Here is a 22,811-nt window from a genome sequence, read left to right on the forward strand (position 1 = left end):
CACACTCAGAGTATTTATTTTGGCCTTTAAAGATAATTAGTTTTTTTCCTCCCCTCCTGCCGATAATTCGGGGACATAATAGCGCTAACTATACTAGGCGCCGAAAATGCAACAGGAACCTCGTATCGCCCGGTAGTTTTTCTTTAGGTTTAGGACAACCTGTGCGAATAAGGAATCACGTGATGCCTTTGGCCTTCTCTTCTGTCTCCTCGGGCACGCAGCTTGCGGAGCTTTTTTTTGTGTTCATATTTAGGCAGGGCGCACATCAGACAGGAATTTCGACAAGTGCTATGAGATAATTTGACGACGTGCAACAATATTTTTTTATTTGAATGCACCACCTGAAGCAAATAGTGCAAAGGTAATTAATGGGTTCTAGGTTAATTTAATAATTATAACTCCCCTTTCTTCATCTGACACCCGTCGTAATCAATAACACTATCTTGGGTGAATAATTTTTTATATACAGTTTCATTTTTTAAACAATATTTTTCTTCCGAGATTAAAAACGCCCTCTATACTTTTTCGCGCAAATATCGGCAGCTAGTCCGGAAGAGAGTTACTGTTCTCATGAAATGTAAAAACCAGAAATAATGCTCACCCTGCGAATGATCTTGGAGCCCCACGTCAAAGGCGAGCTTGTCGTTGTACGAGCTGCTTGAAAGACAGGCCAGGTACTGTAGGGGAAAAGCTTTCATTTAATGACGCAATGTAGACGTGACTCCACATCGCTCCATACTAGGTTCACCCTTAAGCTCAGACTGCAGCCAAAGCGACAAGCGGGAGCTAACCTGTGATCCTAGCTTTGAGACGTGCATCTCTAGCGCGAGTGCTCGCTTTGTGGCTGAAGTTTTCAAAGCAGCGACCTCGCACTTTCGTGCTTGTGGCATTGGGTGCAGTTTCAGCTTAAGGATGAACGGAGTATAGTGTCACCTTCGGTAGCTATTCGCGGTGAGAAATTTTGGGGATTTCCGCCTGGTGGGATTTTTCCACAACCCAGAGTGAGGGTACTTCAACTTCCTCTGATGGTGCAACCACGTGCATTGCAAAGCTTCTATGTACTATGAAAATTAACACATGACCACGAGGGTAGCACGTACACTACCCCAAGTGTGGAAAACAGAAGCGCCCCTGGCGAGCTTCTCACCGCGACTAGTCGCCAATACCACCCTCGAAAGTTTCCCCAGCGCGCACATTGGCTCTCGTGACGCGTGCTCAACTGATTGCACCCTCTCGTGTCGGAGAGCGCCGACGGAAGAGCGCTTACGCGCTCTCCCGTCGGCGCTCTCCTTTTGTGCACTCGCGAGTTATGCAGGCGTATGTTACGTATATTACAAAAGAAAAGGAACGTATTTACAACGTAAATTAAAGGTTAACTGCGGTACATTTTATAAATTTTAGGTTTTCGGCTTCTTTTGAGAATGATGTGTCCCCGAAATACGAGGCGTCAGTTTCTTGTTGCTTTTTATGCTTTGTGTAGTTTCGTAGATATCATATATCAAAGTTTTGGCTCGGAAGTCTACGGCGAAACCTAAACTACCGACTCGAGCATGACAGACCCTCGTAATCAGCTGCATGATCATCGTGTGACGCAAAATTCGTACCGTGGTATCGCAAAACGTGCGACTGCCCTAGTCGCAAGAGCAGTTCCGATCAGTCAATATGCTACGGCTGTTTTATTGCTTTGACTCGTAGATATCAAACATCTGTAAGCGAACATGTGTCGCAGATTTCCCTTCAATAGGCCAATATCACCAGCCGGTTTCGTTACGCCTCCGCTGTCGCAATGCATCGAGCGGACTTTGGTCTTTCTGCACGTGGGACAATCCCGCTGAAGGAATGTGCGTGCAGGGCATGAGACGGGGCACGAAGCGTCTCGACAACTGACGCCTATCTCCTGTGAACTAAATTTATGGGGGCGTCACGCATGCGCCGAGCACTTGGTGAGATCGGTCCAGGATGTTGCTACCTGAAACGTTCTAGGTTTAGTGCTATCGGTGACGTCAGCGATCGAGAGCGTCGCTGTGATCGACCTTCTAGAATTGGCCGAATGCTGACTATGACCTCAGCAAAATATTTCTTAAGGCTGGTTCACACTGCTCCGTTTTCTTACGTTACGTTGCGAAAAGTCAAAGGGAAATCTGTGCTTCGTATGAAGCGTGGCTACTAATTCAAGGACATAGTCTGGCACGCGACATGCGAGACACGAATGCTTCTGTGGTTTAGACGTAACATTAGAAAACAATGCTGTGGGAAAAGTTGAACCGAGCTCAACTCCTTACGTTACATTACGACGAGCCTTGTGTCCGCGGTTGCCGCGGTAACTCACCGTCCTAGCTCGTCGGCACCGAAGCATTCGTGTCTCGAATGTCGGGTGCCAGGCTATCTTCCTGAATTGGTAGCCACGCTTAATACGAAGCACAGATTTGCCGGTGACTTTTCGTAACGTAACGTAAAAAAGCGGTGCTGTGGGAACGAGCCTTTATTGACGGAAATAAGAGTAATGCCATAAGAACTTCAAGGTTGGCTGCGTTGGCAGTGTTGGTTTCAGAGCGCAATGATTTCAAGCTTCCACCATGCTCATTGCAAGCACCATCGAACTTGCTGTTCGGGAGGTAGGGCGTCACGAGAGGGAACCATAGGAGGGCGCCACCAAAACATTTCGCCGCCAATACACCATTCACCCTTAAGCTGAGACTAGAAGCTCCGCCTTCAGCGCGAGCTTTCTACCCTTGCTCACACAGTGTGAAGGCACGCGTAACCAAAGCACTGCGGAAGCCAGCGTGCTAGCCATGAAGGCAGAGCTTCTAGCCTTAGCTTAAGGGTGAACGGAGTATAGTACTGCTAAAACAATAGCGCTAAACCAAGTGTTTAGTGGAGTTATTGGGGTTAGAGGTAAGTTTGTCTTGGTTAGAGGTCGAGTTAGTCAGTCAGGATTATAGTTAGTTAGCGCTAGAGTTAGATTTAGAGCTCGTTAGATTAGTTAGAGTTTGAGTGAGAGTCAGTTAGCTATAAGGTTAGAGTTAGATAGAGTTAGTTAGAGTTAGCGTTAGAGTTATTCGTGCTAACTCCACTTCTCACGTGTCAATTTCCCCCTAAACGGAGCGGGTAAACTGAATTCGTATCTAGGTCACCTGACGTCCATTTTTCCCAAAATCTAGTAGGGAAACTTAATTTGCGTATAGGTCACGTGACATCACGCCACGTTACATCAGTTTTCGCAGCTAAATTTAGCAAGAAAATCGAATTTCACGTGACGTAAATGTTTCCGCTAAATTTTGAGGTGAAACTGAATTCGCTTATAGGTCGCGTGAAATGAAGCCATGTGATGTCACTTTCCCCAATATATTTAATAGGAAATCTTGCGGTTACGCTTTTTGAGGCTTCACTTTATATGAAAACTTATCCTATATGTTAATATTAATACAGATTGCTTCCAAAAACCGCCATCTTGGTGATGTGCAATCCGGGTTGCAGAAACGTTGTGGGAGCTAATCGAAGCTCGCGCTGAGCGGGAACAGACTAAACTATGGCCGCAAGTGAAATCCACTTTCGGCACCATGACGCGCTCGAAGGCCCGTTCACACACTTGCGTTCAGAGCGACCGCTTCGACTACGAACGAATGCAACCGGTTGGAACGACGAGTTTTCGCGGAAACGAAGCGTCAAACCACCATGTCGTTCGCGTTCGTTCGCAACGCAAGGAGTTGGGACGTGCTAAACTTTCCGCTACGTTTGGCAACGAACCGAGCGACCACACCGACTAACCAATCACAAGTGGAGGAGAGCTCGGCCACGCGTGTTGCGTGCCGGTCGTGCTTCCTGCTATCTGCTGAAAAACATGACGTCGGTGGTGATCGCCAACGTGGTCGGTCTGGTGGAAACTCATTGTTCCGCGTATAGCGTTATCCTTGGCTAAATTCATGTAGTGTGTCGCAATCATAAACTAGCACGTCCTAGAAGAGAAGATTCATCAACTCGTGTGGTGGTGTCGTGGGGGTAGCCTCAAAACAACAGGAACCCTCGCGACATCGTGTTTGTTCACCTCGACTCCAATGTTCCAATTGTCCTTTCTTAGCGTTTGTGTCCTCGAACATCGCCCGGACTTTACAGACTCAATGTGTGTGCTCAAATTCAAGGCACAACTGTTGCGTACTGCTTTTCAAGACGGATATAATGAATGCGAATTTTCATGCTTTCGTCATCCCAGAAAAGCGATTAGTAGTAGCATTTCCGAACGCTTGCAACGTTCTTTTGATCCCGAACTAATATATCTACGTTACCATATTGCTGCTAAAAATGCAGCGTCTTCTGTAATCATTAAAAAGCGTGTGGCGAGATTTGCACTATTGGTAAAGTCATGTGTTAAGGTAGTGTAGGTCCAACATCCAAGACAGCCTACAGCAAATCTTTCTTTCGTTTTTTCACCCTCTCAGCCCTTCGAGTCTTATCCTGGAAAAATTAAAATATATAAAGCTAGTGGCTATTAAAAACTGTCCGTCTTCTGATACACCTGTGAGTGACAGTACGTCCCCTTCGTGTTAGAGGCACCGCGAAAACAGCTGACGACGGCGGACAAGCGGCCGCCATGCTGACGACTACAATGTTTGCCGCAGTTAAGGCGCTTTTTACAGCGGTTGACGGAGCGTATACGTATGGCGCAGAGGGGTCGTTCCAGTCGCTCCGGTCACAAAGTACACTGTCGTAGCTAATACGCTCATTGCAGATGTCTGAACCGGTCTTGGGCGAGCAGAAAGTCACTGATAATCTACATCTACGTCAGATGTTCGAATGCATGTCATCTCGTGCGAGACATGTTAGCAAATCATGGTAAGTTATACAGCCACGTATCCTCATCTAAACCAAAGGTGCGCCAATGCTTCAGGAACAGCATCTCTAAAATATCCTAAAGTCGCCCGGCGATTTGTCTCCTTGTCATTAGCACCTCCTCTCTCTCAGATCCTGCGAAAAACAAACATTTTGCTACCCCCCCCCCCCCCCCCCCCCCCCCAAAGGAAAAAGCGAAAAGAAAGAAAAATAATTGAAGGTTGTCTTACCATGTTGCTGTTTTGATGCCTGAGCAGCACTGCGTGTCCATAGAGGAGGGTTCGGTGGCCGGATTGGGTGCCTTTGCCCTGTGCGGATGAAGAAATAACATAAGCGCATGTCTCATGGAATGCAATGAAGCAGCTAGCGTAATTCCATTTTGTTATGGTGGTTCTAAAGCGCCGCAATTTGACGTTCTGTAATTCGGCCCCCGCCACCCTTCTCTCCTCCTCTCCTCCTCACCCCCTCCCATTTTAAACTACCGTTTTCACGAAAAAATATCTATATAATTAGCACGTTTTTGAAATTCGTACAGCAGTGCTCAGCACTGCGAAGGACGATTTCCAGGCTAGCTGCACCAGTGGACCAGCACACAATTTTCGGACCGCTTAAAACCAGGCGCAGGCCTTGAACGGCTGCTCTGCAGTTATTAAAGTCTCTTCTTACTGATAGCCAATAGACCATTGTCACTAAAGGCTCCACACACGCGTAACGCCGCCATAATTTTAGTTCGTAGGAGGTGGGCACCAGTTCACGAGACAGCTCGCGCAGACTCTCGGCGGCGTTGTCGCGCGTGTAGAAAGACTATACAGCTCTCACAATGAATGGCGGCAGCGGTGGTGAACTGAAACTGGCCGTGAGATTGCTGTATTTGCGTGGTGCTTTCTGCGAGCTCTCGAGCGCTTTTCCCAGAGCGCGCGAGATAGGGTGGTGGAAAGACTGCGGTCACCTGATCGGCCAGACCATGGGCGCGCTGCGTAGCGCTCCCTTGATTGAACATCGGGAGGGTGGAGCGGCGCAGGCATACCGAAGTACGTGGACAGTGGTCACGTGGTTTTCTTAATGATTGGGCAGGCAGTAGTCTGGGGGGTGCGGCAAGACGGCGGTGCAAATCTTGTTCTATAAAGCACTTGTGTATTGGATGATGCGAGGATTTCAACGGGCGGGACGACATTCGCTCGTGACTGTGACTTAAAATACCGGCATGAGTATTCCCACTTCCAGCTTTTAGGATATCGTTCATTTGACGGCCATGGTTTCGCTAAGTCCAACCGATGAGGCAAACTCGCAGAGCTCGTGGCTGCTTTACCGGTTTTGTGGGCATTTCGAGGCATTTTCAGGTTTGCCAAAAGTGTGTTAATTGATATGCGTCGTAAAATTAAATTAGGACCGGCTATTATTCACTGTGGTTCGTGCCCCATGGCGACAGATTTCTTGTGGCTGATGCTTGCACGATATTCTGCTGAGAGAAAAATGCAGATTATTAAGCATTTAATATTTGCCCGTTCTCCCGCGGCCATGACCGATATCGCATCGAGTGCCCGCTATCACATCGCGTTCACTGTAGAAAATCTGACGACTTAAAAACTATTTCCAAAGATCGGTGTGAGTTTATTTTTGTAATAATCAAAGCGCATATGCCGTGGATTTTTTTTTTTTCAACAGACCGCATTGCAGGAGATACTAGCCCTTCAAAGACGTTCTTGCTCAAGCATCCATCGTACGCTGTAGAAATTTGTTTTTATCTATCACCAATGTCGAGAACTTCTCCTCCCGTGTCTGACCGAAGAACGTCAGAGCGCTCTGAGTCCAGCATTTTGGATCGGCTAAGGATGGACAAGGATAATCCCTTCCCCAGAAATTATTATTGCCAATTTATTTATTTTTTACTTTTTTTTATTAGGTGGTTGTCTGGGTAATGCTCCACCTGACTGCCGAAAGAAATCCATTTTGAAGGTAAACGTTCGGCAGCCCTCTGCCTGGTTAGGAATAGACATGAAGCGAAAAATATTGACTCTAACCAAAAATTTAATGAACATTTACTCGAAGTTTCGGGACCAGTTCGGTCCCGAAAAGTGAACAAAGGACCGAACTGGTCCCGAAACGTCGCGTAAATGTTTAATAAACTTCTGGTTAAAGCCCTATTTTTCGCTTCAAAGAAATCCATATAAAAATTATAAAATATTTTGGCCGATCGAAAGTGCTTACCCGTAAAGGCGCCAGTGGTTATGAGTTTGCAACGCAATCGATCATAATCGAACACAAATGCGTGAAACAGCTTTAAATTGCTCGATTACAAAGGACTTTCTTCGCTTATAGTATAGGTGGGTGAAAGAAGTTGGAGAGTACCGTGTCGGAGTTTGCGGCTGTGACCATCTCCTGGAGGGCGCGAACGGACAGCGCCTGCTCGAGGACCAGCACGCAGGACAGCATCTCCGGAGGGAAGTTCTGGGGTCAGCCGAACAAGAAAAAAAGGCGGTAGTTAGGTCATTGTAAAGCACATTTATAGTGAAAGAAACGTGGGGCGAATCATTGTATTGAAGTTTCCCTCTTGACGACACCGACAGCATGAAATGCATGGCGCCATTTTTTCAGCGCGCTGGGAGACGTGCGTCAGCGTGCGGCTGAGACTCGTGTAGTCACTGATTAGAGTTACCGCCCAATGCTCAAACAGCGGCCAAGTTTGGGCTCTGCGTCTGCCTCCTGAGCTCACGTTCACCATTCAGGGCGACAGCCACGCTAACTTAGAAGCTATTGCACGGTCACGCTCCAAAGTGGTGTCGCCTGCCGGGAAGAACCTCTTTTTGCGGAGAGTGTCCTCGACCGCTCTGTTCCATAAAAAAACTGGCGTTTCTGGGGGCACGTGTATGATAGGCATAGCGCATGACAAAGTAGATTGCGTCCTATTAATTGGAGGAGATTTTATGCGTTGCTTCTCAATAGCGTTCACTTTAGAGTCAGCGCTCTGTCTGTCTACTTCTCCTCTTCTGCTTCGTCGTGTTCTCGCTGTTTTTAATTACCAACCTATGTTACCGTTCTAAAGAGATTCCACAACCAGGGTGAAGCACTTGTCGCAAAATCGCACTGAAGTTGCCGACAGCGTCGTTCAAGGTCTCCCCTCACCGCCACAGCGGACAGTACAACCTGCGGCGTCGGTGGCAGCTCAGAGAACAATCTGAGAGCGACCTTTTAGGACGCAGCTCTTACTGCTCATTCACACTGAAAGCGGATCCGCGTTCACAAAGCGGTTGCGAACGCGGTTGCATAAAGATGCAGTGCAATTGCACGCGCACTCGATGACATCAAGTGCGCCTGCAATTGTACTGGATCTTTATAGACTCTTCACACACGCGCCAAATTACAGCCGCCATTGCTGACCTTCTCTTGTCTTACCGAGATGCCGAGCAACTGAAACGGTAGTTGACGATCCCCTACAAAGGCCGATGCTTTAGAAAAGGACACAGTTGAATCTAATGTGGCAATAACCTGCCCTGCTATAGTAATGATGAAGTGAAATAAACGAAATAAAAGGAAACAAAAACTGAAGGTCAGTTATGGCGGCGTCCATGCACACCTGCTGCAAAGCGTCTATACAACGGCGTTCGCAACCGCTTTGCGAACGCGGATCCGCTTCCAGTGTGAATGGGCGGTTAGGCGCCCGTTTCGGCTTGAGCGGCGTCGCCGTCACAGTCGGCGTAACCGCGCGGTGCATTATGGGTAAATTTACCCGCTAAATTTAGGGGAAAAGTTTCCCCGCTAAATCTAGCGGAAACTTTTCTCTGGGGGTCACGAGACCCCCCCAGGTCACGCGACCCCCCTCCGAGGTCACGTAACAACCCCAAGTCACATGACCCCCCTCCCTAAATTCACGTGACCTCGAGGAGGGGTCACGTGACCCCCCCACGTGGGCCCTCCTCCCCCGAGGTCACGTGACCCCACCAAGGTCACGTGACCCTCAGTACCCTACCCTCCTCCTCCTAAAGAGCTGCGCTCTAATTCGGCGTTACAGGGAGTTCTAAACAGCTTTCACTTATTTTATACTCTCCCTCTTTCACGTGTTGGGAGTCGTCCTCCTCTGATTACTCAGGAATGTGTTGTTTCTTTTAGAGGGGGGGGGGGGAGAACGAGCTGGCCTCACTTGAATTCAGCTAGTAAGTTTGATTTTTAGGGGTCAATGATGAGGCAAGACAAGTGGTTCTCTGATCATCTTTCTTTTAGGGGATAAGCTTCTTAAAGTCTAGCCTTGTCCGTCCGGCGTCTGTGTTCACATCGATCTTGCTGGTGCTCGTGCTCGTGAGCTCACGTGCTGGCGTAGGGCAAAAAAAAAAAAAAAAACACAAATGATGAAAAAAAAATTGTTTGCGCAGTTGACAGGATTCGAACCAGTGCGGGGAGACCGCAATGGATTTCTAGTCCACCGCCTTAACCACTCGGCCACGACTGCGGGACGAGTAGGGGGCTCTGAGATGTGGTAGTAACTCAAGAGGTGGGGATGTCATGGATGAAACGTTGCATGTAGCCGCTCAACGTCTATACAGGAGAGTGCGCTGCGGTCAAATGCGTATATAATCGCGTTAAACTTTGCGTGCATTGGCTTGAGGTTTATAGACGAGAGGGCGCTGCGGTCAAATGCTCAAATGCGTATATAACCACGTTCCATACCACACATTCTTTTTCTGACATGGATGAAAACGAACGAAAGGCTCGGCATGCTGCGGCTCGGCGTCTACGCAGACGAGCACCGCCAGAGCTTCACCCCAATCAACATCATTCATCACGTGGAGATGCGGTCATTTTCTATTATACGAAGGTTGTCTTCTGATTCTACTGTGCCGAGCGACTCCGGGCCAGCCTGGTACTTCAGAACGGTGACCAGGCGACAACCTTTCCGGTTCCCTAACGGTCACGACTACGACGCGGCAGGGACCACACACCCTGTCTTCCGTCTTGTGTATGGCCGAGAAGTGTCACGGAAAAATGGACGCCTGCGGCTACCGCCGGAACCCAACTGCGGCCGCTGACCATGCCATGGCTCGAAGCGTGAAGATGCTTTTACAGCGACACTAGCATGGGTGCCACAGTTCAGTAGCCACCAAACTGCGTATTCATGCGCGAAACACAAGGCATACGAGCACGAACTACGAGAAACAAGTGGGCGTTGGCTGGATAATAAAAAACCGCCAGCTCAGGTGGCACGGCGACTTCTGGGTTTCGGGTGGCCATGGACAGTCGTACGCCGACTTCTTCGATGTTCGACTAACTGTCCCGTCGTTCTAACATTAACTGTAGTTTGGCGTTTTTGAAATTCTAACTTCGTGTTGTTCATCTGAGTTGGGTATGCAGCGAGACAATTTTCCCACAAGCCTGAAGTTAGTCTGCCTCAACTGGTGAATTGTCTCTCAGCTGTAGATGGGCGATTTAGCTAGTGCAGTACAACTGCATGCCTGGGGTCTTCAACGTGGACCTCGCACTTGAGATGCACGACCGCACGCAAGTACGATGCTCATCCAGATTGAGACGGGCAGGGGTGAGGATTGAGCCCAGGATCCCTAGGTCCTGCAGCGCGACCTTTTGCTCCACGTGCTCCGAGCTGGTGTGCGCTAGCCCACTCGACCACCGATCGTCCCCCTGATGCCCTTTTAATCCCCTATATTGTGTTTTTAATTGGTATGTCTTGCTCCAGGGGTCATCGGGACTGCATTAGGTACTTTCAGAAATGGCGGCGAATTTTAGATGAAGTGAAATTGCCACTGAGTAGTTCTTTTTTTTAAACACAGAATGGCTTTATAACGCTACCCTAATCCCAAAACTATGTCCGTCCGTCCGTCCGTTTATCCTTCCCTTTGTCCGTCCGTGCATTTCCCGCTAAGTTTAGCTGGAAATGTGGCGTCACGTGATTACACATGACCTATACACTTTGGGGGAAACGGGCCTTTTCCGGGGTTTCCACGGCGCATGCGCAGCAGTAGCAGACAGGAGTCCGCCATTTTTGGTGGCGTAGTGCGTCCGGCTCGGGACTGCTGGCGGCATGCAGCGGTGGTCGCGCGTTTCAAAGTTCTCCGACATGCCCCAACGCTGTTTTGTTGTTGGCTGCAGCAACGACAGTAAACGTTGACGCGATTTAAGCTTCTTTGGGTTTCCTTCTACTAACCTGCGCCCGACGAAGCGGCAGCTCTTGATTCGGGCGATCCAGCGAAACAATGCTGACGGTCTGTAAATGCAGCCTCCAAAACTCTCCCGCGTTTGCAGTTGCCACTTCAAGGAAGGTTCATGTTTTTGTTCCTTTATTTTTTTGGGGGGTTTAAATACATGTAAATACATGCAGATAACAGATTGGTTATGTATGCTGTCGTGTCGCTTATGTGCCACGCAGAGCGAGCGTCTCGGAGTTGGCGTTTCTGGGATGGTGCGTTTCACTGGCACACATTTTTGTTTACTAATAAATTAATCTGACGGTCTTGCGTTGCTACGCAAACTGCTGGTATGCATTTTCGGTTGTTGCAAACATTGAAATCACCCACAGTTTCCAAATATTTATAAAGCATTGAGGTAAAGTGGCTATGCTGCACAGTTTGTTGCTACGTGCACACCCAGAACTGCCCTTTCGCTACCACGACCGCATCTGCTGGTCTTGTGGTTAAATAAGAGCAAACAATAGTCTTGATGTGTTGCTCTTAAGTATGTATCGAGTAAAAAAAAAAAGTTTTGCAACATTCTCTACAGGCGCGAGACTAAAAAAATAAAAAGTACAAGTCTGGCCGATTTCGTGTTTCTCCAGGACCTAGTCCCACAGAGCTGTAGCCTGAAGTGGGGTAACATTAATGACGAGGCTCGCTCAGAATTCGGCGGCTGCACGTATACATCTTAGATATTTATTAAACATGCGCTTTAGTGGTGAATTTGACCTTGTGAAATTTCAAAGTGTTGCTTCCTCACAGTAAAAAATTAGACCAACCAACTCGCCAAGGGCAGCGGCGGGCGCTGAACGCGTCCGCCGTTAAAACGGCCAAGTTTGTTGGTCTCCTTTTTTATAGGAATGAAGCTACGCGTTAAAATTTCACCAATAAAGTACACCTTTGATGGAAATTACATTTGTACGTGCAGGTACCAAGTTTATCGGACGATTTTAGAGTAAGCCTTTACAATTATGAAAATACATCTCGTCATTTAAAATTTTCGAGCACATTATACAAATAACTTGCGATTAAAAAAAAGTTTTTTCTAACTGTACCTTGGTTTCGAATATTTTCTGAATTTATTGCTGGTACTGCATATAACATGAATCCTAGTTTAATATAACTGTTTGTACTTTCTCATTGGTCGAAGAGAGTTTCAACTATGCCGTCAGTCACAACGGGCGCCACGGCGAAGTCCGTCGTCCCGTTCGGACGACGGACTTCGCCGTCGTCCGAACATTCGGAAAAAATTTACGAACGGACGAAGTCATCCGTAGTTAACGCATGAATAGAAAACAAATCTGTTCGTCGATCCCGTTGGATAGAGCAGAAACAAACGCTGAGCGCATTACCCGACCGCATTCAGACAGCCAACATAGCTTGGAACGGGCAGAACCGGAAGCAAGGCAGGCCATCAAAAACGTTTCCCCTGCTTGCCGATAGATGGCGCCCAACATTTGCGGAAAAGACCCATTGACGCCACGTGACCTATAGGTCAACACAGTTCCCCCCGACATTTAGCCGGAAAATGATCGTTATAGGGACAGAACGAGCGGGTTGGTATGGATAGTTAAAATTGAGAAAGAAAACGTTTTCTTCCTCAAGTTTAACAAAATTAACGTATTGGGGGCAAAACATAATTTCAGTTTCCCCGCTAACTTTCGCGGGAAATCGACGTTAGGTGGCCTATACTCCGATTGAGCTAGCCACTAAATTTAGCGGGAAAATATAATAATAATAATAATAATAATAATAATAATAATAATAATAATTTATTGTTTTCTTTTTGTTTTACAAAATTCGCGTCACTCACCGATTTACACACCAATTCCTTATACTGTATTTCATGCATTATAGAACTTTGAAGGCCAATGTTGCTGCTAATTTTTTGTACTCTCCACAATGAACTTACAAGGCACTCATTTGCCTTTTGTGTTATACCCTTCATTACCTCACTCGGAGAAATGACTAGATGACGTCTGAAAAGACGATAGCGCGCTACACATGACGATACGGCTTTTTTTCAAATTCAGGGAATGGGTCTTAAAATTGTGAGTTTCTGAGTATAAAAAAAAAAAAACACTTTAAGTAAAGAACAATTACGCACTCAGAAAACGTGCTAATTGGCACACATATTTTACACTTACTGGAAACATTACTTTATTTTCAATTTGTGCTTAAATTACTTCCCAACACTGATATGATAAAATAATTTTGTAAGCCAGAAATAATCTACAATGTGGCAAAAAGCAAAAAGCGCAAAAAGATCGCGAGTGGACACTTATCGGGTTCCTATAACACGGCTGAAGCCGCTTTCTACAATCGACATTCCCAAGTGCTGCAAACTACGTGCTTGTAAAGAGGCTACTATGGGTAGCCATACATTGAGCCTCACGCGGTAACACATTCTGTACCACGGATATGGATGAGCTTTTTGAAAATCGTGAGGCACCGTACGCGGCGCCGAAATGAATTCCGGGAACTGGCAGTAGACTAGGCTCTAGGCGTGCGACTGCTTTACGCACTCTTCTCAGTGTCACGTGGTGCACGCTGCGGGATAAGAAACATGCAGCATGCAGGGTAAGGTAAGATAACATGCCAGAGAAACGCTTAACAAGCTTGGAAACCCTAGGGGCCCGGGGCGATTTTGCCTTGGGGCGTTAGTTAATGCAAGAATACCTTTCTTTGGAATTTTTTTTGCTTTCCTCCTATAGCTCGCCACCTAATTTACAAAGGGTCAGACTTGAGCCAAAGGTGCCACATATTAACCGAAAAACCAACAACAAAGCCTAAATCTGGCTCTTGTTTTGTAGCTTAGGTCCAGAGTTGCTAAATGAAAACCGAACAATCGGAAGTGGAGCATATCTCTAGCACTTGGTTGCAATATGGGCCCAAATATTCCAGATGGCAAAATTGTAAAGCCTGGCGTTTGTTTGGTCAATTAAAATAGAAATATCCAAACAATGGCAAAAAAAAAAAAAAAAAAAAAAACGTTTTGAGTATACTGTGTCATCTTAGTTATTTATAAGAATCTAAACTCCCAGACCAAAAACGAATTTCGGCCCAAACGTATACCTGGGTGAAAACTTGAGTACAGTCGGTGCCATGACGCACTATCGGAAACCTAGCAATGTCTGGAGCCCGCCACATCCCCTATGCTTTTTCAGCCTCAGCGCGTGGTTACGCTGAATATTGGCGGCTTATAACCGAATCCAGATCACGTGGCCACGAGTTCTCGTCAACGTTGCTAGATTAGCGCAGCTAAGGAACTGACCATAGATTCTGTTTCCACGAGTAGCACACCCTTCCCCCCCACGGGCACGCCCCCCCCCCCCCCCTCCCAAGTTTGGGCGACACCTTGTTTGGGGACGGCTGCTATGGTATCTGCAATTCTATGAAATACATTTGTTTCAAAGAACAACGTCTAGACGGCGTTTCACCCTACTGTACAGAACACGTTGTTTAGAAACAAAAATCTTGATGGCACTGAAACGACGGAGGTGACAGGGGTACTTCCTTCTGCGGAAGTTCTACAATTGAGCTAATCGTAACTTACAGGGTGGGAAAACCGACATTTCACAAAAAACAGGAAACAAGAAGCGCACGGCCACAAGGCTGACTATCGACTCAAGGCTTATTTTCCAGCGAACAAGAAAAGTAAACACAAAAGGGAGGGATCAGAAAGGAAAAAAAAGGAACAAAATAACCGATAAAAAAAACTTCCATCGTGCCATTTCACTTTCACGTTCGGTATGACTTTCACACTGCTGATTTGTTTACACCCTTCACAATTATTACTGCCGAAAACCTATACAATTACTGTTTGAGCGTTTGTTTCAAAACGAGTAAAAAAAAATGGAATTCCAGCTTTCTAGCTGACTTCTCAACCCTGGCCATAAGTATTCAGGCATGTCCTACTCGGCACACTGAATGTTGGAGGATGATTCCTAACCAAACAAATTATGGTAAACAAATGCTCACATACGCTCTACCGAATTTACTCAACAGCTTTATAAATAATGATTTGAAGCGTAGTTAAACAACTGCAAAGTTTCTAGAGTTGATGCTAAAAATGCGTTCATGATTGACCTTTTGTTCCTGTTTCTTTTTCTTTTGCTGCCGTTTGTTTTGACATTCCAGGAGGCTGGAGGCTCGCCAAGCTGTTCCTTTCAGGTTTTTTAGCAGGCCGCAATTTCATAACTTTAATGAGAAATAAACTATTATTATTTTTATTATTAATATTGTTATTATTGTTATTATTTTTATTATTACACAAATCTGCGATACTTGTTGACGAATCGTACTTCGTCAGCCACCCTCCCCCCCCCCCCCCCTTACACACCGGGATGCCGACGGTGCGCTATAGACCAATGTTTGCTCTGTTCCATGAGCACTGCCATGTTTGTTTGTGCTTACGCCATGACACGGGGGGGGGGGGGGCTGTGCAGGGAAATCTAGCGGAAAAATGTTTCCGCTAAATCTAGCGGAAACATTTCCCCGCTAAATCTAGTGGAAAAATTTCCCCGCTACATTTAGCGAAAAACTTTTTCTGGGGGTAACGTGACCTGGTGGGTCACGTGACCCCTGAGGTCACGTGACCCCCCTCTCCTGAGGACACGTGAACACCCCTCCCCGTGAACACCCGAGAACACGTGATTCTCGGTACCCTTCTCTCCTCCTCCTCAAGAGCTGCGCTCTAATTCGGCGTTACAGGGAGTTGTAAACGGCTTTTATTTTTTCTTTAGAAACCTTCGCACATATCGTAGTGGAGAACGTCAGAAATACATAGTCACGAAGTTCCAAGAACCACACCGATGCCAAGAGTGCCGTAAAAAGAAAAAAATCCTGCTTTTGTTTTATGCGCAGCCTTTCACTCCACAAAACCCTGCGCTTGAGATTATTATTTTTCATTTTTATCGCTGGCGAATGTGATTTCGGACACTGGTCTATGCTTGGTTTTACCTTAAGTCCAGACGCAGACGATGCTACGAGCTGAAGGCACCAATCAGGCAGTGACAAAAGCGTCCCATCCCGGTGTTGGTCATGTTTCTGTACGCGTTCTATCGCCGCTCAACTAATCATAAGTGGAAAAGGCCCAGTGACTTGCGCTTTTGACGCTGATTCATTGGTCCCATTACCTGGTGGTGTCGGCTGCGTCTCGACTTAAGCTGACGAGAAGTATAACACATTCGTCTTATGGGGAGGGTGGGGTTGACGAAGTGCGTTATACTAAGAATAGTGGCAGATTTGTGTGAAAGTGATTTGGTGCGATGTGGTCTTTGGTATCGGTTATCAGAGTCTCCTTTTCCTTTCTCTTTTCTGGTTGGCTGAGAACTAAACATTCAGTTGATAGCGCGGCGTCCTTGCACTGCTTGTTTCTTGTCCTAAATAAAATTGCGCTGTTCCCACCCTGTAAGATGATCGACACACTCGCCCAACTTTGCGCCGCGTCAATCTAGTGGATCTACATGGAAAGAAAACCTTTACCGTGATGCGCAGTTTATCAACGATGATAATTAATTTTAAGCTTTATTTACCAAACGTAAGAAATATTGTTGCCTTTAAACTAATTGGCGACGTGACGTCAATGGGATACTGGATACACGAATGTAATTTGCGAGTGAGGCAACGCACCGTGTGGTCATTTTTTAGGATATACCGCGAGAGCCCTCGTCGACCTCACTTACGTTGCGGGAAATTCAGATGCCGTTCAGACGTAGGCCCGGGCTGGCTCATACGTTCTGTACATTGTGGAAGAGGCGCATTTCCTTGTCTCTTACCTCTACGAGTTCAGAACGCGAAATGGAAACAGGCGACCGCATCAGAGAGTCGATTGGTAATGGTTCTGCTTTCTTTGCCTCCAGAAATCACAAAATGCTAAATCAGGATGAGCCGCTCCTTCTATTCACGAGTACTCCACTCCTTGTACATCGGATTGCCGTAGTGCGTCGAAGAGACGATTGGGGGCGCTGCGTAGTTTCGGAACAGTCTATAGGGCAGAGCATTTCGAATGGTTGGAGGGTGACAGAAACACAAATCCCAGCATCATCTTTCTTTAAGGTGCACACTGAGCATACCTTGTCGGCGATGTTCTCCAGGTAGCAGTGGCGATTGCCGAAGCCCTCCGCCGCCAGGCAGACCCGCGTGCCGGTGGCGATGCACTGCAGGCACACCATGTCGTCCTGGGAGGGAGCACAGAGCAGCAGGTTTTATATATTTTTTTTTATCTATTTATTCATTTGGGTGGTAAAATGGTCTGCAGATTATTGTTTCTCCACATTTTACGTGCCGCCAAGAGCTGCCTTTTTTTCAGCTAAGTTAAACGCAGAGTAAAAAAAAATGAAATTCTCAACTTGAAAGGAAGTCATTCATGCACTGCCCGATTGGGCTCGGGGCATTCCAAAAAAGCTTTATGTTGAACATTTTTACCTCACGCTTCTTCGCCGTGTCTTTAAATGTAAGTAAACGTTAGTACCAATATTTTCAGCCTTATTATTAACATTAACATTAAATTCCAAAATGTGTATAAATTTCGAAATATTATATGGCTTATAAAGGTACGCTACAAAAACGCTATTTATTTTTGGAGGGCAATAACTTGATGCGCATGCTCCAAGAAATTTAAATATCCCCATAAAATACTTCGTATTAACCTAGGATGAGCTGCAGTTACAGATACTAGTAGATAGACTCAATCACTAGCCAGCCAGAAACCCCTAGGTGTATTCTTCCGACGACACGCATGCCTGCCGCAATACATCATGTGGTTTCTAGCTGGCTCGTGTTTGGACATAGCAGCTTCCTGCTTTAAGTGCACTCCATATAAGGATGAGGCGAAGAATGTGTGCAAAGCTTCCATATCAAAACCTATCACATTTTACACAGAAAGGAGAAATGGTGGGAATGAAATAATATAAATAGTGACAACTTTGACGCCAATCGTTCCGTACGTTATTGGTATTCCTGGCAGACCAGAAGAAAATATAGTGTATTTCGCGAACTAGCTTTTTATTTCACGAGTGTGAAAACGTGCCACCCTCGATATGGTTTAAAATTGTAGGCCCCCATGTTTATCAATTCCCTCGTTTTTCTTCTGTGTTTCTTTCCTTTTCTTTTTTTCTTTTTCTTAGAGTGCGAATTTTTATTACACTTTAAAAGGCTTCTAGTGGTAATTGCGAAAATCGCCTCGCAATACTTCTTTAAGGCAGCATGAAATATAATTGGTGTCGTTTGATTTCAGCTTAATGAACACTTAATGCAACCTCTTCAAGCATGACACAAATATTTTATTACATAAAAAAAAGTCCAGTATAGTATTTTATGAACCTAATAATAAAAAAGCAGCACTCATATTTTTGGGGCACAACCAACCGTTGTAATGCCTACTGAGGCGCATTCTGGAAATCAGTTCGAGCTCCTTTTAAGCTTGATTGGACATTTCGTTTGCTAGCTTCCTGAGGCCGTTGAGTCAAGAGCAACTGTGATAAACTTTGATGTTGCGCTTTTTTACTCCGCCAACGTGTTTGATAGTCGTGCCTTCGCTCCGGTGATATATGAGTATTATCCTCTCTGACGAACGACTCGTATTGTTGACATTTTAGGGGTCGCAAACCAGGTAGTTTCTTGCTTTGTCGATGGCACTGTTGTAAATGAATGTATAATAACTGAGAGACACGCAGGGTTCCGAGCACTTCAGAATTGCTTCAAATCCCATTAAATAGTGCCGCCTTGGCAGACAAAAAACTAAGCGTGAACACAAGAGGCATGTTTACACACTCAGTCACTACAGTACGGAGAGCGATAAAAAATATTTATAAGAAAAACAAACAAAAAAACTCCGGACTCTTTTAAAGCACATGCAATTATTTCGAAACATACTAAACTTACTTTTTTGTCACATAGTTTTATTTTATATATTGGTTTTAGATTATGCGTATTTGACTAGTGATGAAGTCAAATAAAGCTCTTATCGTGCGACTTCATATACTGCTCAAAGTACACTTCTTGAAATTCATAGTACACTCCAGTGAAATCATTTAGAGCGAAAAAGTTGTCTATTTTTTTAATCTAGATGTAATTAAGTCAAACGTGAAGCTAAAAGAGTAAAAAAAAATATAGGAACAGAATAGTATTCCTCAATAGTGTCGAATACGTCATTACAAAAATCTATATCAATTCTCCGCAATTTTGTATTTTACTTAAATTCCGTGTCACCAGTACCCCAAAAGGTGCTCCTGACGTAACTACTACAAAATCTGAAGATGTTTTAAATAATTTTCTTTGAAGTTATGATTATGTATAGATATAAAAGTCAAGGCTACTGAAAGTGGAATTATTTTCACAGTAAGACATCACTACGTTCACATTTGTCTAAACATTCAACCGGTTATACACTCGAGTAATTGAATTCAAACAACTTTGTGGAGGGGTTTCGTATATTTGTTAACAAATCTGTGAGAGACATCAGATTACGTGATCATATGCGATGTATGATACGAATGAAACGGGTTTAAAAAGGTATTCGTTTTTTTAAGTAGCGAAACAAGTTAAATCATCACATGGTGGAATCCGTTGAAATCCCCACTGAATTTTTTTTTTTTTAACTTTGGTTGTTGTTTACAAATTGTTTACTTGTTTAAGAAAAAAACTATTTTACATAATATGGACGTTTACGTAATCTTTTTTTAGGAAAAAAAAACTTGATTTTTAGCTTTTTTAACTTTCATACCACACTAAGTTTGCCTCCGGTTCAGAACAATTAAGAACTGGGGCACAAACTATCAGCGAGGAAGTAGATCTGAAAAATATATTATGCAGAATAACTCGTTATAGTGATGTTTATGCAAAGTTCAATCTTACTCTAATATTGATGTAAAGCTAAACGTTTTGACGTGAAATAAAAAAAAGATTATGATTTTCAAGTTTTGCTGTTTATAGTGTACAAAATTCAAAAGAACTTCATATACATATGGGTAAACGTTTTATATGCTTGGGACTACAAGTTATACGAACTGCTTTCAGTACTGTCTCTAAACTTCTGGCTAAGTTGGCACCACGACCGAACAGCACAAGACAAAGCAGCACGGTTAAAACTACCCTGTCAAGAAGTCACATGTAAAAACAATATGCTGTCAAAACAGCACAGCGACAAGACAGCATGCTTCGAAAACTTGCGAAAAAAAATATTAACGCATAAAAATGGAACAGCGACAGAGCGGAAAGTGCCAAAAACAAAACAACGTCCAAACAGCACAACTAAGCAGCACAACCTTAAAATAACAAAAAAGGAATACAACATGTGGCCTTAAGAAGATGCACATGTCAAAGCAGTTGGGTGAATCGACGGGGGAAAGAGATAATGTCATACAAACGCTACAGATCACAACACGTTTCACAAGATGTGCGCGTGTGGCCGTCCACAATGGCTCCGCAAGTGTCCAGTAGGTATGTTTCGGACCCATAGCAATAAGAAAGTAGTTGTATGCAATACATCGCAATACTCACAGAGGACGCAGGACTCCAAGCGAATTCACTGCAGGCACAAATTTATATATTAGGGCTTCAGTTTCGTATTTTCGGTGCGTTTTTTATTGATAACATTCTTTACTGATAGCAATTCTCAGTTTTTTCGAGCGATATTCTAGACATCAGTAATTCAAAAATGACCACCCCATCATCGCGATATCAACCATTTGTTTAGCGATCAGAACCATCGCAATAATGTTCAAAGTTTCGGCAACATATGAACACGGTTAACTAGAGTGAAAATCCCTACCAATGGTATTTTATTTTGACTCAACGACTAAATCAATAGGCAACTGTTAAACTAATCAGACTCCTTATAACTAGCAGGATATCGTAAGCGGCTGATTGTTTAGTGATAATATTCCGACCAATTTATGCGCGAGAAATTCTTACAATCCCACCCTGGTGTTTCAGAATTCTTTTGCAGAATCACCCACCATGTGCGAAATAATGCACGAATTTAGCACAGCCGCAAGCAACATAAGCGAAGGTGTAACCTTTTGATTTTTTCATTGTGATTTTGCTTAATCGCGCTTCTCAAAGCGTCTTCCGTATTGAGAAGGACTGTTTGAGGAAGAGAGATTCACCCCGGGAGTTTGGTAATTTTTTTTTAATTTAATTCACTTCACTGTTTAATTTCACTCGTACTTACAAGGCTTAGAGTGTTTTCTTCTTTCGGTAAAGTACAACACAATAGACAATATTGCAAGAATACTCATAACACAATTTAAACGCCTGCTTAAATTCATGGGCATGCCTAAATTCGTACTCATACTTCAATCTACATATATGCTTAATTGCGTTTATTGAAACAACAGATTAGTGTAAAAATTTAAAAATAGGTTTCATACACACGGCATTTGAGAAATGGGTAAAAAGTTATGTTCAATCACTCGATAAAAAAAGCATTTGGGTCGAGGACGGCGATGATGTCCCTGGTCGTCGTCCTCCTCAATGGTACCAGCTTGAAGTTGTATGGATAGTAATCCGCAGTAATCAAGTAGTTCCTTCCTTCGTTGACGAAAAGGTCCATGTTGACGACTTCCTCAGGGAAGTTTGGCAGTGGAGTCGCCAAAAACGGAGCCTGACCTGGTTTCCGGTGGTATTGACAAACCTTCGGGAGAAGCTGTCGATGTGGAGGCCAATGCCTGGCACCACACTTATTCCCGTGCTCTGTCGCGGCCATTGGATACACCCTGGTGACCTGTGTGAAGCTTCTTAAGGATTTAGAAGCGTAGGGCTTCCACTATGACGAGTCGATTGCCTTTGAACAACAGGCTGGTCTCGAAGGTAAGCGCGGAGTCGAGTTGCAACTTCTCGCTGAAAGCCGTATCGAGGAGGCCTACCACGAGTCGGTCCCGGATAAGCTCGTCTTTCAGGGCGCCACACTGGCACCTCTTTGCCGGCTTGAAGAGGTCGGTAACGAAACTTTCGACTGTCTCGTGAAACTCTTGCTTTCGGCGGTTGAACGCAGCTCACTCGTATATGATGTGTCGCCGCGGAATAAAATGTCCTTCAAAGGCATTCTTTACAAGCTCGTAGTGGAGCTTCTGTTCGTCACTGAGCTTGAGAGGGGCTAGAAAGTCCTGCGCCTCACGTTTCATGGCGTATAGGAGAGTATTTACCTGAGCAGCGCTGCCTTACTTTCTGAATCGTGAGATGACTCGATAGTAATCCCATCGCGTGATCCAGGTCTGCCAGTCGTCTGGACGGCGGAAGTCGAGCTTCTCTGGGAAAGCGACGACAAATGGGTTGAAGGCTGGAGTGTGGACCCGTTGTTTCTGGTTGCTGCTCAGACTGGGCCATGGCGTCGATGTGGAGGGGTGGGAACTCTAGTCGCTGAATTGCTACCCTAGCACCGCTGCCACCATGTCGTGGTCGAGATAAGATTGATTGAACTGTGTAGGTTTATTTTTTTATAGAAATACATTTGGGAGTTGCGCCGTGTCGGGTCGCGATCTGGTGGAGAGAGGTTTCACGCCGCGAAGCGGCGGGCAGAGTCCTGGGTCACCCGGCGACGGTGGCGATGATGATGATCTCTTGACAGATTTTACCTCCCGAAAAAGCTTTCCAAACAAAGGCTCTAAGAGTGCTTCACGGACGACATCAGGGAAATTATAAAAGCGATAAGCAACAAAGGACCCGGGTTTGAGCCTTGAGGCACTCCCGACAAAGGCATAAAAGGGCGTGACATGACGCCAGAGATTCTAACATGGTTCTGTCTTTTATGCAAATAACTCGCCAACCAGGCTGTGTAGTCAAGGCTAAGACTGTAATTATCAA

At 45.2% G+C, this 22,811-nt stretch overlaps 1 protein-coding gene across 1 annotated transcript in view; it reads right to left on the bottom strand.

Moving 5' to 3' along the window:
* The window catches only part of LOC8026823 (ryanodine receptor), a 561,398-nt gene that overhangs the window by 487,110 nt on the left and 51,477 nt on the right, over positions 1-22,811 (bottom strand). The window contains exons 2-5 of the mRNA XM_040217827.3: positions 17,081-17,185; positions 7,177-7,275; positions 5,058-5,135; positions 602-677 (exon numbers count right to left, since the gene is read on the bottom strand). Of these exons, the coding sequence (XP_040073761.2) occupies positions 602-677; positions 5,058-5,135; positions 7,177-7,275; positions 17,081-17,185 (358 nt within the window). The remainder of the gene's footprint in view (positions 1-601; positions 678-5,057; positions 5,136-7,176; positions 7,276-17,080; positions 17,186-22,811) is intronic.

The sequence above is a fragment of the Ixodes scapularis genome, unplaced genomic scaffold (assembly GCF_016920785.2).
Source record: "Ixodes scapularis isolate PalLabHiFi unplaced genomic scaffold, ASM1692078v2 PGA_scaffold4__175_contigs__length_147842914, whole genome shotgun sequence".
In the NCBI taxonomy this organism is placed as follows: domain Eukaryota; kingdom Metazoa; phylum Arthropoda; class Arachnida; order Ixodida; family Ixodidae; genus Ixodes; species Ixodes scapularis.